The 16,487-nt window shown below is 37.5% G+C and overlaps 1 protein-coding gene across 3 annotated transcripts in view; it reads left to right on the plus strand.

Moving 5' to 3' along the window:
- The window catches only part of dennd2c (DENN/MADD domain containing 2C), a 23,324-nt gene continuing 6,837 nt past the window's right edge, over positions 1 to 16,487 (plus strand). The window contains exons 1-13 of one of the 3 annotated variants that reach the window (XM_079637185.1): positions 46 to 403; positions 984 to 1,036; positions 2,443 to 3,492; positions 6,095 to 6,219; positions 7,313 to 7,425; positions 7,831 to 7,998; positions 12,822 to 12,894; positions 12,979 to 13,023; positions 13,149 to 13,336; positions 13,747 to 13,856; positions 13,940 to 14,009; positions 15,539 to 15,616; positions 15,720 to 15,860. In XM_079637185.1, the coding sequence (XP_079493311.1) occupies positions 2,618 to 3,492; positions 6,095 to 6,219; positions 7,313 to 7,425; positions 7,831 to 7,998; positions 12,822 to 12,894; positions 12,979 to 13,023; positions 13,149 to 13,336; positions 13,747 to 13,856; positions 13,940 to 14,009; positions 15,539 to 15,616; positions 15,720 to 15,860 (1,986 nt within the window). In that variant the 5' untranslated portion in view covers positions 46 to 403; positions 984 to 1,036; positions 2,443 to 2,617. Of the gene's footprint in view, positions 404 to 983; positions 1,037 to 2,442; positions 3,493 to 6,094; positions 6,220 to 7,312; positions 7,426 to 7,830; positions 7,999 to 12,821; positions 12,895 to 12,978; positions 13,024 to 13,148; positions 13,337 to 13,746; positions 13,857 to 13,939; positions 14,010 to 15,538; positions 15,617 to 15,719; positions 15,861 to 16,487 lie in introns of all 3 variants that reach the window. The other 2 variants (XM_079637183.1, XM_079637184.1) reach the window with 2 other exon arrangements.

Raw genomic sequence — 16,487 nt, forward strand, 5'->3', positions numbered from 1 at the left:
CACCAGTTCGTGAGCTGATTCATCCACTCAGAGGAACCGAAGCTCAGAGGGGGAACTGACAGCACAAGGAGGAGCAGGATTACACAAACACATCCACTCTTTAAGGAACACCGATAACAGTTTCTATCGGGAATTTAAACAACACCAGGCATTACATTGTTGCCAGGAATTATCTGTTACTTTGTGACCCGTTGTTTACTCGCTGTGAAAGTGAATGGATACAAAGTTTCTCTCGAGGACGTTTTTAGCCGACTGGCTAACCAGCCGTGAAATATGAAGACTCCGCTGAAGACTCCACAACAGAGTTACAGACTCAGTATTTACTCGAAATGAGCTCTCATGAGAACATTTATTTCGCTTTATTTCAGTCGAACATATCTGTTGTGCGGACAAGTTTGCGTAAGTAAGTTAATGTTTCTTCAAAACAAAAGATCTGAACTGGCTGACAAGAAAGAGCTCTGGGTCGCTGCTTTTTGTTTCTTTGCCTGTTTGTTTTATTATATTACATTTAATACAATTAAAAAAAGTATTTAATGTTTATTTTTAATCCATTTAATGTAAAACTTTATTTACATTAATATATGTTGTTTTACTTTATTATTTTCTTATATATATTTTTTCTTTTTCGTACCTGATTTTAGAGCCTTTAATAATAAATTCTATTTTGTTCTTCCTTTATTTAATTGATTATTTAAATGTCCTTATAGACACATTTTATTTACATTTATGCCGAAGTCTACCTAAATATGCTAATCAAAAATTAATTTATTCATGTTGGTCAGAGTCGAAATCTTCTGATTTTCTCTTTTCCCATAGGGATAAAAATATCTATAGTATTGACACCAGTTGAGTTATTTATTAACTTCTATAACTCAATGAGTTGGGCAGTATTTGACAGAATGTTTTGTCTTATAGACATGATTATGTTTAGTTTTGACAGTGAACTCACTCACTTTCTCACCCTCTTAATCAACCCCACCCAGAAGCATGTCCCCTCATGCACAAACACCTGGGATGGTTGGATCACCTGTCAAAAGTAATATTATAGTTTATTTATGTCTTGATTGCCTACCATTTGAGGGCTGGGGTAATACTAGTGTCTGGTTGATGTTGGCATTGTAGGGGTGTTTTGTGTATGTCTGCGGTTGCTGATGACTCTTTTGATCACCAAACCCCAAATGCAGAGCTTCGTCGGTGTGCGGTGGCATATCTGGAAGCAGGTGGCTTGGAAAAAAGAGACAGAAGATTTATTCTGCCTCTCAGGTTGTGGGTCTGGTGCTGGGAATGTCATGAGAAGTTCCTCCTCACATGCAGTCGGGAAGTTTTAAGTCAGGATGATTAGAGTTAGACGGCTTTCCGCAGACTCCGCAAGTTGTAATTAACCGTTAATCTAGCCCGTCCAAACCTACACAGACCATCTGCACCATTTCAGACTATGCGTCTGTGAACTTTGCCGGGTTATGTTTCATACCAGACCTCTTGAGTCACAAAAAAAATAGCATGGAAATACTACACCAGATTACATTTGTAAAACCATCGTTATGGACATTCTGCTGATCCTATCTTCCTGTGAATCAGGAAACACGGGCCTTCCTGCACACGCTCGCAGACACAAGTGGGTCAGTAGATGTGATGATCCTGTAAGGGGGATGGGATCTGGCTCGAATCATGGAGAGATTCCAGTTCGTACGTTAGATGTAGGTCATCCAGAACAAATGCATAATTTTTGGGCCCGGCTGATCAAATGTGGTCAATATACCAAATTATTATGTCGTTCAATCCCACTGCCAAGGAATTTCAGCATGTCCTCACTCTCAGCGTAATGTGCAACGTGTCCAAAACACTTTGGCCCCAGATGAGGGCTTGTGTTAAAGCTACCAGATCCATCTCGGCTACAGTAGACGCAGGAAAGAGGAATTTCAAGTGGCCTCTTTTTGTTGTCAACTTGGTATATAGACACCAGCGTTTATTTACGTGCATGAAATTGTGCATATTTTCCTCATTGATGTGATGACCACTCGTTTTTGTACCACAAAGAAGGCCCTTCTATTATGTGCACATGGATGTGGAAATACTTGGAATGCCTGTCCTTTTCGTGCCGTGGCTGAAAGAAGCTTTTGAAGAGGAGTGAAATTGAATTGCATTATGCTCAAGTGTGTTAATGCATGGCAGTGCTTTGGACGGGCCCAGCTGGAGAGGGTGGGAGTGGGGGTGGTGGGTGTTCCTGGGGATAGAGGCCTCTACAATGCTTTGTCTTCTCACATGTTCCTGTCGTTGTCAGTCTCCTCTTTGTTAGGGTTTTTATTTTTGGTTTCAGTGCTGACCTTGACAGTGACTATCTTTGGTTTCCTGCATTTATGCAGCATGCAGATACCATCACCTTTTGTGTTTGCAAAATGTGCTTGTCAGTTGAACCCACTTGTGTTTTTCCCCCCTTTGCAGTCTCTTAAGTGAAGGAAGAATGGCAGAGGAACTGAAGACATAGCTGTCCTACAGGAAAGAGGTTCTTCAGTGAACTTTATTAACCTATTTGCACCGCAAAGGAAGGGGTTCTTCCTTGATAGGCTTGCTGTTGCAATGCCAGACGGCCCTGCATTGTGACGGCATCCTCGTCGTCATGCTGGCTCCTGGAGTGGACCATAGAAAAAGAGGGGGGAATGTCACCACAGGAGGACCAGGAGGGAAGACGGCGACAACAGCAGCATGGCCACTCTCGCGAGAGCCTGGCGTCAACATCAAGCAGAAAATCTCCCAATGGGAGGGACTCAGCCAGCAGGAGGACGTCCGGAGTGGAAAAGTTCAGACCCAGCGGACTCTTGCTTCTCGTAGGCTTTCAGGGGACCTTCTTGGAAATGGACTTGACTGCAATGAAGGAGGTCGTAACAAAGTGACTGTATCAAAAAGCCTGGGATTGGATTTCAGAGAAAACCATATGACTTTAAGATCGGTTGCAGGTGAAATGAAGTCAGATTTCCCAAGAAATCACACGCATTCGGATAAATTTGTAACATCAACTCCTGCAACTAAGTCTTTAACCCCTGTAACCCAAGTCCAAGTGACTAAACTGAATGTTAAAAGCAATAATTTTAAGTCAAACCATTTCCCAGATGCCGAAATTACATCTCTACCTCAGTGTGTAGATGATCCAGAGGCGTTGCTGCCTCCAGGGAACTTTTACACCTCCAGGGGTTTCTGGAAACGACTGGAGGCAGATGAATCTTTCTGGGAGAGAGAGAAAGATTCCTCAATGGTGACTAAATGTCTTGGTGAAATTGGACCTTCTTCCCCTCCACCTAAACCACAGCGTACATTCCAATACAAGGGTGCGAGCAGTCCGCCCGGCCAACGGATTCAATTGGAGAACCAGACTCCATCAGTCGGCAAATCGGATCAAGTCCGGAAGCATGACATCACATTAAAGCCCCCCAGCTGTCCACCTCCTCCTTGTCCAGACAACACTTTCAACGGGTTTTCCAGAAACAGAAAGAACAGGTGAATATTATTCCCGCAGTGCGGATCACATTACACTGTTAATCCCAAACATAAAAAAGGAAATGGAGTTTTTTTTATGTGCAGCACCCAACAATTTAAAGTAGCCTACTTTAAACAAAATTTCTTATTCATGAATATATCTTACCAGATGTTGTAATTAATATATTTAGGTAATCACTTAGAAAAACATTACAATATTTAGAATATGTTCTAACTTCTAACAGTTTTTTTTCATTGATGCTTTTTTTTTTTTTTTTTTTTTTTTTGGAAGGTTACTTGCAAGCATGTATACAACAAAGTTCCTAGTCACAGATCCTTGCATATTACGTAAAGTATAAAGAAGAGGGAGGGAGGGTGACAAAAATGAAATACAGAAAAAGTATAAGATCAAAATCATTGTTATGTGCATCCAGAACTCATCCCAAAGTCTCTAACACCATTTATTCTAACTGAGCATAGATTCATATGATGCATTTTCCACTATTGCAGTGACCCACTCTTTCAAATCTAATTCCAAACAGTCTAATTTAATAATAATTTTTTCGTTTTGGTTGTGGTGTTCGGAAGGAATTTTCAGTTTTGGACAAGGATTTTATCTTTTGCTGTCATACCATAAGTCAAATGCCAGAAACTTGATGACTGAACAACCCCCTTATGTAATTATATTGTACAAAACAGGTCGATAACCCAGTATAAATAGCCTAGCGTTTGTCTGGTTATCAAAACCTGTTAAACCTGGTCGCAAATGATATATCCTAACGAACAATAGGTGTTGGCCCAAACGTTCTCATACTGACATGCCTCAGCTTGATTGATAGCTCAAATCACGTGGAATGTTAAGTAATCAGATGGAATCCCATGGATTTACATGGAAGGTCCCAAGCCAAAATACCATAGAGATTTAATGTGAGAGTTCAGGTGTGCAAATTATCACAGAATTGTAATTTTTGGGTGAAGTAAGAGGACTTGGGACGCGAAGCAACCACATAGCAACATGCTAAACACCACCAAAGTCCCTTTCAAGAAAATATTTGCAATGCTTCTAGGCAGCTATTTCGGTCATCGGAAATCATAAAATCTCAAAAATCGCTTGCAATACTCACATTTAAATAACTGACAGAAAAAATCTGACATGAACCGTCACATAAATGTTGTTTCTTACGCTCAAATAGCATTAAACCATCTATTTCTGGCTGGACCAGCCAATGCGCATATGCAGTGCTAGCGTGAGTCTCAGAACACTGGCTGTTTCTATTGCAACTGGAGCGTCTGAAGGCAGCTGCAGTGAATTTACCGATTGGCTCTTTTATTTAGATGGTGGACTTACTCTACCTTATTGCCCATTGCACTGAGTGCAGCATCTTGGTATATATATAAACTAAAGTCTTTTGCTGCATCCTAATTAGCCTACTTATACGATGCCTTAAAAATATGTACTGTTTTTGTGAAGAAAAAGTTAATACTTTTAAGTCTAGCCAAGCTTTGGGACAAACTACTGCGTCAACATGTCATCTTTAATGGACAGCACTGTTGCTTAGTTACATCCATCCTGTCACCATTTAAACTGTCCTGTCAATCATCTCGTCACAGTTAAAATCCTCCACATTCAATTTAATTTTCTTCCTTTGCGTAGTGAAATATAGTCGCACGTTGATCTGCCAGCCGTGGGTCTTTCATGCAGAGACTCTACCTCGTGTTTACAATTTGCAAAAGAATGCATTTAAAAGTGAATGAAGAAATGTTCACAATGCTGTTGCAGATAAAATATAATGTGGATAACATTGAATAAGTATATTTTCGTCCAATTAGATACTGATTACTAATAACTCAAACCCCTTTATCTAATCCTCTTTACATAACCGTCTGACACCATGTTTGTAGTTTTTAACACTTATTTTTGTAGTTCTAATCAAATCTAACTGGAAAAAGTACCATCTGTGTATCTTTGAAATACTCATTTCAACATATTACGATTTGGAACACACTTATTTTAATTATGAATACTATTTAGAACAGATAGAATGCGAATTGGGTCACAGCATTTGAAACCATTTAGAACACATTACAACACTCTAGAATTATTCATGTGTAAAACACTGCTCAATTTCTAAAGAAAATGTAAAATTCTACTTCTTGTAATTGTTTATTTCATACTTTGATTTGGACAGCTTTGTGTCAGAGGACAGTGAGGAGAGTTTAACTGTGAGTGGGTGATAGTTTAGCTGTCTGGCCTCGTCCCCAGCTGTGATGTCAGCTGTACTTTGGCAGAATCACAGCCCATTGTCCACATTTGGCCTACTTCTGTTTCAGCAAAGACTGCATTGGTCACGCAAGGGCTTTCTGAACACTCGAACACTCCTATGGTCACACTGTTGTGTTTACTCTTTCCTCTAATTGTTTTTTGTGCTTGATTATTTGGAACCCGGAGTCTGTACAAGCCATAATATATCATCTTCTAAATCTATATCATGTCTATTTTAACTGTTATATGCATTCTAGTGCATTCCTTTTTGGATGAATGGTTATCCTTTATGAAGGACCCAAAACCTGTTGTTAGATTACAATACAGTGACTGTTCCTATCTTGATCCTCTTGTCCACAGGAAGTCGTTTGAGTTTGAGGATGTGGTACGGCTGTCAGCCCAACAGGCCTCTAGAGTGAAGGAGGGCCGCCGTTCGGGTCTTTTCCACGCCCTGTCTGAAGACAGCATCTATGAGGACATCATCTGTGAGTGATTCTGAGAATCCCAAGACACATGTCATTGATCAGATATTACTGTGAAGTACGATAAAAAATATGTCTGCGTGAAATGAAAATCTCATCTTGATATAATAATTTTTCTCATACACTATTATTGGAAAGTTTGGGGTCTTTGGGGATTTTTTCTTTTGAAAGAAATTAACTTGTATTCAGCTTTGCATCACAGGAAAAAATTACATTTTAAAAGGTATAGTAATCTATCTATATTATATAGTAAACAATTATAATAATTTTTCAATATATTACTGTTGTTACTGTATTTTTCACCAAATAAATGCAGCATTGTTGAGCATAAAAGACTTCTTTCAGTTAAAAAAAATAAAATAAAAAATCGGACTGACCCCAAACTATAAAATGGTAGTGAATTGGTATTGTTCTATTTTTTTAGTGGTGAAAACCCTCTCAAAACTGTTGCAGCTTAAATGAATTTCCTTGCAAGCATCGTCACTACAGCCATACACAGTCAGTGGTCTTTTGCATCCCAGACAGATGCATTAGACCGTTCAGTTGTCTTAGAAAGCAAGAAGGCATCTTATGTATTGTAAACACCCCCTAAGAAACAAGCCTAATTATAGAGGGCTTCCTTAAGACAGACAACCCACCGACTAGTTGATTTTAAAAACATGTTTGGCACATTCCTAATTGTATTGGAGCCAGCGTAGAGAACACAAAATGTTTTTTTTTACATTTTTTAAAATTAAAATAGTAGTGTCTTTGGTTACACTTTATTTCAATGGTCCACTTTAGACACTGTCCTAACTATAAGTAACTAAGTAACTTTGCAACTACATGTCAACTAACTCTCATTAGTGTATTAGTAGACTGTTAGGTTAGGGTTCGGGTTACTAGAATAAGTTGACATGTAGTTGTAAAGTTACTTATAGTCAGTAGAATGTGTTGGCGGAGCATTCAAAATAAAGTGTCAGGCGATATTAAGCAGGCAGTCTACTAATACTCTAATGACTGCTAGTTGACATGTAGTTACTTATAGTTAGTGGAATGTCTAAAGTAGACCATTGAAATAAAGTGTTACTGTGTTGTTTCAACCAATCATTTACAGCGGATATGCCAAAAGAGAACCCATATGAAGACATCAAGCTTTCTCCCAGGTGTTTACCTATAAGACGGCCACGCAACTACACCATTGGACAGAGAGAGAGCCCACACTTCAAGGTGACTGTCATTTTAATTGCAGAATTTTTTCATTAGTTTCCACAAAAAATGTTTAGCTGCAAATCCGCATATTAGAATGATTTCTGAAGGATCATGTGACACTGAAGACTAGTAGTGATGCTGAAAATTCAGTTTTAAAACATTTAAATAGACAAACATATTTCATAAATTCCTTTTTTAATGTATTTCTCATCAAATAAATACAGCCTTGGTGGGCATAAAATAGCTATTAGACAAATGAAAGCTGGCTATACATTTAAATAGAAAACCCCTATTCCCTATTTTCAACCTTGCTGTCATTTATTCCCACTATTTATTTCAATAAGAAATTTACATAAAGGCCACTGGCTAATTGTGTAACTAAACTGTCTGTTTTCTAATGCACTGTCTGTTACCTTTATGCAGCTCTCACCAAAGCCCTTCACACTATTACCTAATGGCGACATGCTGCATAAAATGGGACGGGAACGCAAAGAATCCGTAACGTCACCTACACGTACCTTCGCTACAAACACTCCTAAATCATCAGCAGCCAAACCTGCTACTGCATACAAGACAAACCAACAACCCCCGGTAAACCCACACGCACACACACGTGCCTCAGACAGACGTCATTAAACATTGCGCAACATGTGCCTGCCATCACCTGTTTCTCTGATTGTATGCATGTGAACTTTAACCACACTTTTAGATGACATAATCAATTCTTTAGTGTTTTATGAACAGAAGAAGCAGGAGCTGCACCCTAACGCTTATAATTATTTGATACATACACCACATTTCTCTAGCCTGTTTTGTCCAAAATCTCAAAATAAAAAATAGCTGTGAATATAAGAAGAACCAGACATGAAACATGTATAAAAAACAGTCTAGAAATGTTAGCTTTGGTGCTTGAAGAAAGAAGAGGGAAAAAGAGGGAAAGAAGAGGCTACATAAGAGGAAGTGGTAAGGAGATGGATGGATGGTGGCAGGAAACGCTTCCTTTTGGAGCACGAGAGGTTGAAGATTATCATGAAGTGCCTGTGCATCATACTGGACGCTGCTGAGTAATCAGCTATATCCAGCTTTGTGCTAGTATGATCCATATTGTTATTTTGGAAAGGCCAAATTCAGCAGGCCAAGGCAGCGTAGATGATGCTCACGGAGGAATGCTGTTTTAATAATGAGAGCGAGCAGAATGAGGAGGCAAAATATTCACTCATTTACAGTTCACTCATTTTTATATCAAACAGCATGTGAGAAATGTGGAAGTTGTTCTGTCAGTGGTCCAGTTCTTCAGTAGGTTGTGTTGAGTGGTTTACACAGATGTTATCTCATGCGTTCCAAATGAAACATCTAAAGATACTACCAAAAGTTTTTAATATTATTTATATACTACCAAAAGTTTTTTATATTATTTATATACTATTAAAGTATTTATTAATATTTTGAATAAGCTTTTTTTTATATTTACATTTTTCACTTATTTTATTTTAACTTTTAGTAATTTTGTTGTATTTTTATTCGTTTTTTAAATATTTATTTTATTTTATTTTTCAGTACTTCAACTCAAGCTGATTTTATTTCAGTTAGTTGTCAAGGCAACATTTCTGTTTACGTTTTTCATATAATATATTTAAAAAAAAATTTTTTTTTGCTGTATTTCCATTTATTAGGGGCCAAGCACTGAAGGTGCGGGCACCTATTGTATCTGTTCCCGTTCTTATTCTTCTTTTTCTTTTTCTTCCGACTGGGCGTCTATGGCAGCCTATAGAACCGTTTGCGGGAAACTTATGAAAATTGGCACAGTGATAGAGGACAGCCTGATCTATCACCATAGCAAATTTGGAGTCTCCAACTCATTCCCTCTAGCGCCACCAGCTGTCCAAAGTTTCACTCATGTTTATGCTAATAACTTTTGAACCACAAGGGCTAGAAACAAAATTCTTTTTTCCTCTGATTCCTGAGCTCATGACGATTCGACTGCACCCTATGACGTCATTTTCCGTCATAATAGTTTTCCCGCCATTTTGAATTTTCCGAAAAACCTACTTTTTCGAACTCCTCCTAGGCCGTTGCTCCGAATTTCACGAAAATTGAACCAGATCAACTCCAGACCATGACGACAAAAAGTTATGGAATTCAAGTTGATTCGAATTACCGTTCTCGAATACCGCGCAAATAAATTTTACGTAGCGCTTGCAAAAACAGACGTAAGGCCGTATCTCCACAACGCTTTATCGGATTCAGACCAAATTTGGTACATGTCATCACAAGCATGACCTGAGGCTACATGCTGCGTTTCGGCGCAGCGCCACCTACTGGTCCGGAGATATGAAGAATTTATATTTTTGCTTTTAACTTCTGAACGGTTTGTCCAAAAATCACAAAAGTGGTCTCGTTAGATTCAGGGCATCGTGCTGAGTCGACTGATAACCAATTTTCCCATATCGGCCATTTTGGCTGTCGGCCATTTTGAATTATGTGCTAAAATGCTGTATTTTATGAACGCATGAACGTATCGTTACGAAACTCAGTATGGGTCATCAGTACAACACCCTAAAAGTACTCAAAAATTTATGAGACAGCGCCACCTTTTGGTCAAAAGTTATAATGAAATTTCCAAAAATGCTAATAACTTTTGAATAAATTTGCCTATAGTAATGACACTGATCTCAATAGATTCCTTGGGTTATGCTGAAAACATAGATACCAATTTTGCCATAGTCAATCAAAGTTCCTGTCCGCCATCTTTATTTTCTTTTAAAACCTACTTTTTCGAACTCCTCCTAGACCGAACGTCCGATTTTCACCAAAATCGGATCGTGTCATCTCCAGACTGTGCCGAGTAAAAGTTATGGATTTCGTGTCGATAGACAAAACCGTTTTCGTATACCGCAGTGGCAAAGTTGAGGCATGATGCCAAAATGACTATTCAGGCTTTATATCTGCAATGCCTTGACATATTGACACCAAACTTTGTATGTGTCATTGTCACTTCACTCTGACCACATCACATCAGTTTCGTAACTGCGCCACCTATTGGTCGAAAGTGATAATCATATTTTTAGTTATTGTATGTGATTTTTCAACCATTTTGCCAAAATTCATCTTCAAATGTCTTTAATTGCTCCTTGCTGCAGTGGGACTCACACTCCCAGCCACTTTGGCATGTCTTGTCGTCTTGCTTGCGCTTGGCCCCGGTGATTGCTGCTTGCAGCTATATTTTTAATAGTTTTTGTTAACAATATTAACACTGGTTTGGACAAATCATTAACAGCTGCAACCCTCTTTACATCTCCCTTTCACACACTTTCAAAGCTTTTTCCATCCCATCAAATGTCTATTTAAACTAATATAAAACTAAATATAAAATAACAGATTCATTTTAAACTGCTTCATTCTAAGAGGAAGTTACTTCCTGACTGAATCAGTTTTTTTACCCACAGTGTTAATTGTATTTAGTTTAAAGTGATGGCTTTTTAAATAACATTTGTATTGATAATTCTATACAATACTATATTTTTTGATAGTTTTGCTGTGGAGCTGAGTGTGGGGTGAATGTTTTTCAATGGTCTTTTTGTGTTACACAGATATGTTAATTGAGGCATATTTTCCATTTACTTAAACTTTCTTTACTGATTTATTTACTTAATACTTTCTCACCCTTTGTTGACATTTGATGTTTGTTTGGTATACTTTTCTTCTAACTTATAATTGTCAACATTTGTATGTCACTTAAGTAAAAAAAAAAGTCCTACTTTGACTGGTTGTTGTTAACAACCTTGAAATTAGACTGTCTCCTGTGATCATGATGATTCATTTCTTTGAACTGAAACAGTAAAGCTTCATGAACCCTCTTTTTTTCTTTCTGTGATGAATCAAAGTCATAACTTTGTCAGTTCTGTGCTCAAATACATGATCATATTGTTCACTGTTTATTCTTGCATTCTGCTACCCAGCAACCTAAAATCATCCTTCCGTGACTCTATTTGAAACTCATGTGGACGTCAAAGCATGAGTGGTGCTTAAAGGGATAGTTCACCCAAAAATGAAAACTCTGTCATTAATTACTCACCCTCATGTCATTCCAAGCCTGTACGACTTTTTGTGTTTCGGAACACAAATGAAGATATTTTTTGATGGAATCTGAGAGATTTCTATCCCTCCATTGACAGCTACGCAACTTTCGACGCTTCAAAAAGTTCATAGAGATAAAACTAATCCAAATGAATTGAGTGGTTTAGTCCAAATTTTCTTAAGAGACTCGATCACTTTATAAGATTTACGATCTCTTTATGAACTTTTTGAAGGTACTTGTGTAGGCTGTCTATGGAGGGACAGAAAGCTCTCCGATTTCATCAAAAAAGATCTTCATTTATGTTCCGAAGATGAAAGAAAGTCGTACAGGTTTGGAATGACATGAGGGTGAGTATTTAATGACAGAATTTTCTATTCTATCTAATTTTCTAGAACTATCCCTTTAAAAAGGCCTTTACCATCTACACACATGGAGAGCATTATGTTTTTTATCTGGGGGGAAGCACCACCACGCTGTTTCCGCTCATCATGAGCAAACGCCACCACCATGTGCTGTCTCACTGCTCTCACTGTGTGATGTGGGCAGGCCGTTGTGGTCTCCATGACTATGAATCATAATTAGCATGTCATGTTCTGCTGACCAAAAGAGAATAACAGGTCTGACGTACACATGTAGACGCATCTAGTCACATGATAATGTTTAAGCATCTTAGTTACTTTTGTATATTGTTTACATGCGTTTCGTATTTTAAACATTAATTTACAGGGATTCCATTGTAATATGTAAATGTTTTTTATGCACACTACTGTTCAAAAGTTTGGGACTTTTATTTATCATTTTGGGAAATGTATAATGTTGCAAAAGATTTTAATTTCAAATGAATGCTGTTTTATTTTCAGAAATTAATCATTTGATTCAACAAAGATGCATTAAATTGGACAAAAGTGACAGTAAATGCATTTATAATGTTCCAAAATATTTCACTTTGTTTATTAAAGAATCCTGAAAAAAAGTATCTTGGTTTACACCTATATTCAAATATTAAGCAGCACAACTGTTTTTTACATTAATAATAATAATTATTATTATTAGGAATATTTGTTGAAGGTGCAAGTGACCCTGAAAACTGGAGCCATCACAGGAATAAATGACCAATATATTAAAATCGAGAACAGTTATTTTAAATTGTAACAACATTTCAGTTTTTACTGCATTTTTGATTAAATAAATGCAGTCTTGGTGTGCATTATAGACTTCTTTCAAAATTTGACCCCAAACCTTTGAACTGTAGTGTACAAACTAAAGTTGTTTTTAACCTGCAATAATAGTGTGAACAAAATCCTGAGGGATTATTATTTGTGTGTTTCTCATGTAGCTCGTAAACAGGATCCAGGAGATTTTTGAAGCCAAAAGAGGAAGGAAACGAGTATGGGTGACGGCAACCAGAGGTGAGAAAGGATGCATATTTCATATTTACACGCTTTACCAAGAGAACAAGTGTAATCAACCTGTAAATGTATGTTTTATGGCAGATGAATTGAGTGGAACAGAGAGTGATCCTGAGGAGAGCTCTAAAGGTCAGTGTCTCCCTCAGGCCTCGGCACAGGGAACTCTTGTTTATTCAACTTTAACTTGTATATCAAACCAGTTAAGCAGTTTTTATAAACCCCTCAATACTGTTTACATTTATTTTTTATCGTAGATCGCTCCCAGCGCACAGTGTACGTTCAATCAACCTTAAAACGGCGTCCAGGTTACCACACTTTAGAGAGGGACTTGATCCAGCTTCAACAGCAGCAACTTTTTCAGCAATTTGTTGTGGTGTCGCTTAGAAAAGGTCCCACTGGAAACGCGTACATCCCTGAGATTACACAACAGTTCCCTACGAAGGTAAAGAGACCTAATGACAAAATTACATAACATTTCACTTTTACAATAGGATGTTTTTTGTGGAATTTGTGTTTCACCATTTTCTTTTTAAATAATATAATTTTTTAATATTATATATGCCTCTTTATATTTATATATTACTATTAAAATGTATTTTATATAAAATAATAAAATCTATTAGAATAAAATTATTTACATTAGAGTTTTAAATAAATGTTAATTATAATATATATTTTCATATATTATAATTAAAAATTATTTATTTATTCAATTTATATATTTTTTTTTAAATGAAACATTTTAAATAAATATAAATTGTAATTATAAAACAAATTTAATGTATAAAAATGCAATTATTAAATATGTGATTTATATCAAATATATTTTTTCTGTCTTTATTTTGCATTTAGTTTGAGAAGTCTTCTCGTCTGTCTCGTGTTGCCGAAGATAGATTAAGGGCGATTCCCAAGTTTTGTTTTCCTGACTGTCATGACTGGTGTCCCTCTTCGGACCACACCAGGTAACATGCTGATATTAAACAGTTTTATATTAGTTGGCCAACTAATTCACTCTTCTAAGATGATCTTTGATTATCATCCACAGTGAAACATTTTCTTTTGTCCTGACGGGGGAGGACGGGAGTCGTTTATTCGGATACTGCCGCAAAATCCTGGTTAGTTTGAAAATGCGGTCATATTAATTCAACAGAAAAATATAATCTCACCTGGTCACGTTAATTATTTTTCCAAACATCATGTCATTCCAAACCTCGCATAAGGGGCTTTGGAACCTTTTCACTTTTTGAAAAGGTTCTTTTTGGTGTGTTCGTACTGCAGGAACTGGGAACAATTTTAGCTCAAGGAACGCCATTTGGGGGAGATAAATTATCTCCTACTTCTATGCTGCAAACTGTACATACTTCACATTCTTTTGAAAATCCAGCATTTCGTTGATCCTGATAAGCGCTCATTGTCACAGTTGTAAACACAATGGCGTTGTTCTTCCATGAGTGGGTTTGGCATCACGGCATCTTTGTTTCCAGGCAGACCGTTAAAGTATGCAACACACACGTCTCCTGGAAATCCTGTAGAATTCAACAAATCAGATGACGACTTCGAAACTCCTGAAGTGTTTCCAGTTTTGTGTGCCATATGCATCAGACGTTCAGCCAACGGTCCGTGGTTGTGACGTCTGAGGCTAAGAGTAGTCTCAGCACAATTGTACGTTGATTGGTCAAACACATGCCATACGAAACACCTTTTTTTTTAAACTGTGCGTACGCACAGTTTATTTCACACTGGACATAAACAAGACATAATCATACAAAGCTTATGTTGACATCATTTACCTGTTGCCTTTGTCTGCAGCGTTGTTCTTTTTTCAGCCTCGATGAGATGTAGCACCGCAAGTTGTCATAGGAGATTTTTAGTCTCTTAGCCCTCCTTTTTAGCTTTTTCCATCGCATTACCTATAAGTCGACATCTCCGTTATCACGAAACCCATGACACGCAACAAAAACACAGCTCTGATCATGGCATGCTTTATTCTCCAGTTGTTGGCGTTGTTGAATGCCTCGCTTAACGTCGCTGTCGGCCAGCTCACTTCACTTCAGAGTTCCTACTGGTGGTGCGAATGCAACTGGGAAAATGGCAGAACATTTAGTTCTCGGGGAACCACCCTGGTGGCTAGATCCTTTAACTAAGTTACAATAACTACCTGTCCTTCGGATGAGACGTTAAACCGAGGTCCTGACTCTCTGTGGTCATTAAAAATCCCAGGATGTCCTTCAAAAAAGAGTAGGGGTGTAACCCCGGCATCCTGGCCAAATTTGCCCCTTGGCCTCTGTCCATCATGGCCTCCTAATCATCCCCATTGGCTTCATCACCACCAGTAAGCTGGTGTGTGGTGGGCGTTCTGGTGCAATATGGCTGCCGTCGCATCATCCAGGTGGATGCTACACATTAGTGGTGGTTGAGGAGATCCCCCCCCCTTCCATATGTGAAGCGCTTTGAGGTCCTGGAAAAAGCGTTATATAAATGTAACAAATTATTATTATTATTACCAGGTGCGAAAGCCCCTATAAATCATCATGGAGGTTTGGAACAACATGAAGGTGAATAAATAATATTCATTGAGAGGATATTGTGTATTCTCAGTGGAAAATATGCACTAACCTTGATTATTGTCCTGTGTGTTCTGCAGCCCGGTGGGAAGGGGAAGAGACTGCCCGAAGTTCACTGCATCATCAGCAGACTGGGCTGCTTCAATCTGTTCTCAAAGGTCAGGGGCATTTCTGAGACCAGATATGAATTTCCTGTTTGATCGGCACTAAATCCTTTTAGATTGATGCTGAAATGTAACTGCCTGAAATGTTTGGGAGTAGATCTTGGAGGAGGTGGAGAGGAGGAGAGAGATTTCTCCTGCTTTGGTTCATCCTTTCATGCACAGTGTCATGGAAGCTCCCTTCCCCGCTCCTGGACGCACCATCACTGTCAAGAGCTTTCTGCCAGGCTCTGGCAATGAGGTAAGGTATCGTTTAACTCTGCAAAGAATTTTAGTTTACGTTTAGTGTGATTTTTCTCCGAAACATTCCTCAGAAAATATAGATTTTTAAAAGCTTGCAAAATGTTGAACTTTTGAATTTAGTTTGGTTCTTTTTATTCCATAAAAGATGATTGTGATGTTCTTGATATTAGTAGTTATAAAGGACAACATGACTTTTAGTTTTTTTTGTAATTAATGTATTTAACAAATTAAAAAATTGGTGAAACACCAGTGAAGAATTATCAATAAAAATTTGTTTTTATGATGGTATCTGTAACATCTTAAACACAAGCAAATTATAACATTATTTTGTAAAAAAGAATATATTTATAGAGAGATTTTCATAGATGTTTTTATAATATATATAAATAAACCATATGTACTTTTAACTCTGAACTTTTGACCTTGGATGTACCTTTCTACAACTTTTTGTATTTTCAGAATACACAATTTTTTTACATTTAATTTGAACATTTTAACAATAACCCCAATGACAACAAATCAGGGAACAAGCATTAAAATAAAAACAAATTAAATGCACATTTGTTATATTTTGTACTGATGCTTAAAATATTAAATAAGTATTTTAATAAAATGTTATCAATAC

The sequence above is a fragment of the Phoxinus phoxinus genome, assembly GCF_949152265.1.
Source record: "Phoxinus phoxinus genome assembly, chromosome: 15".
In the NCBI taxonomy this organism is placed as follows: Eukaryota; Metazoa; Chordata; class Actinopteri; order Cypriniformes; family Leuciscidae; genus Phoxinus; species Phoxinus phoxinus.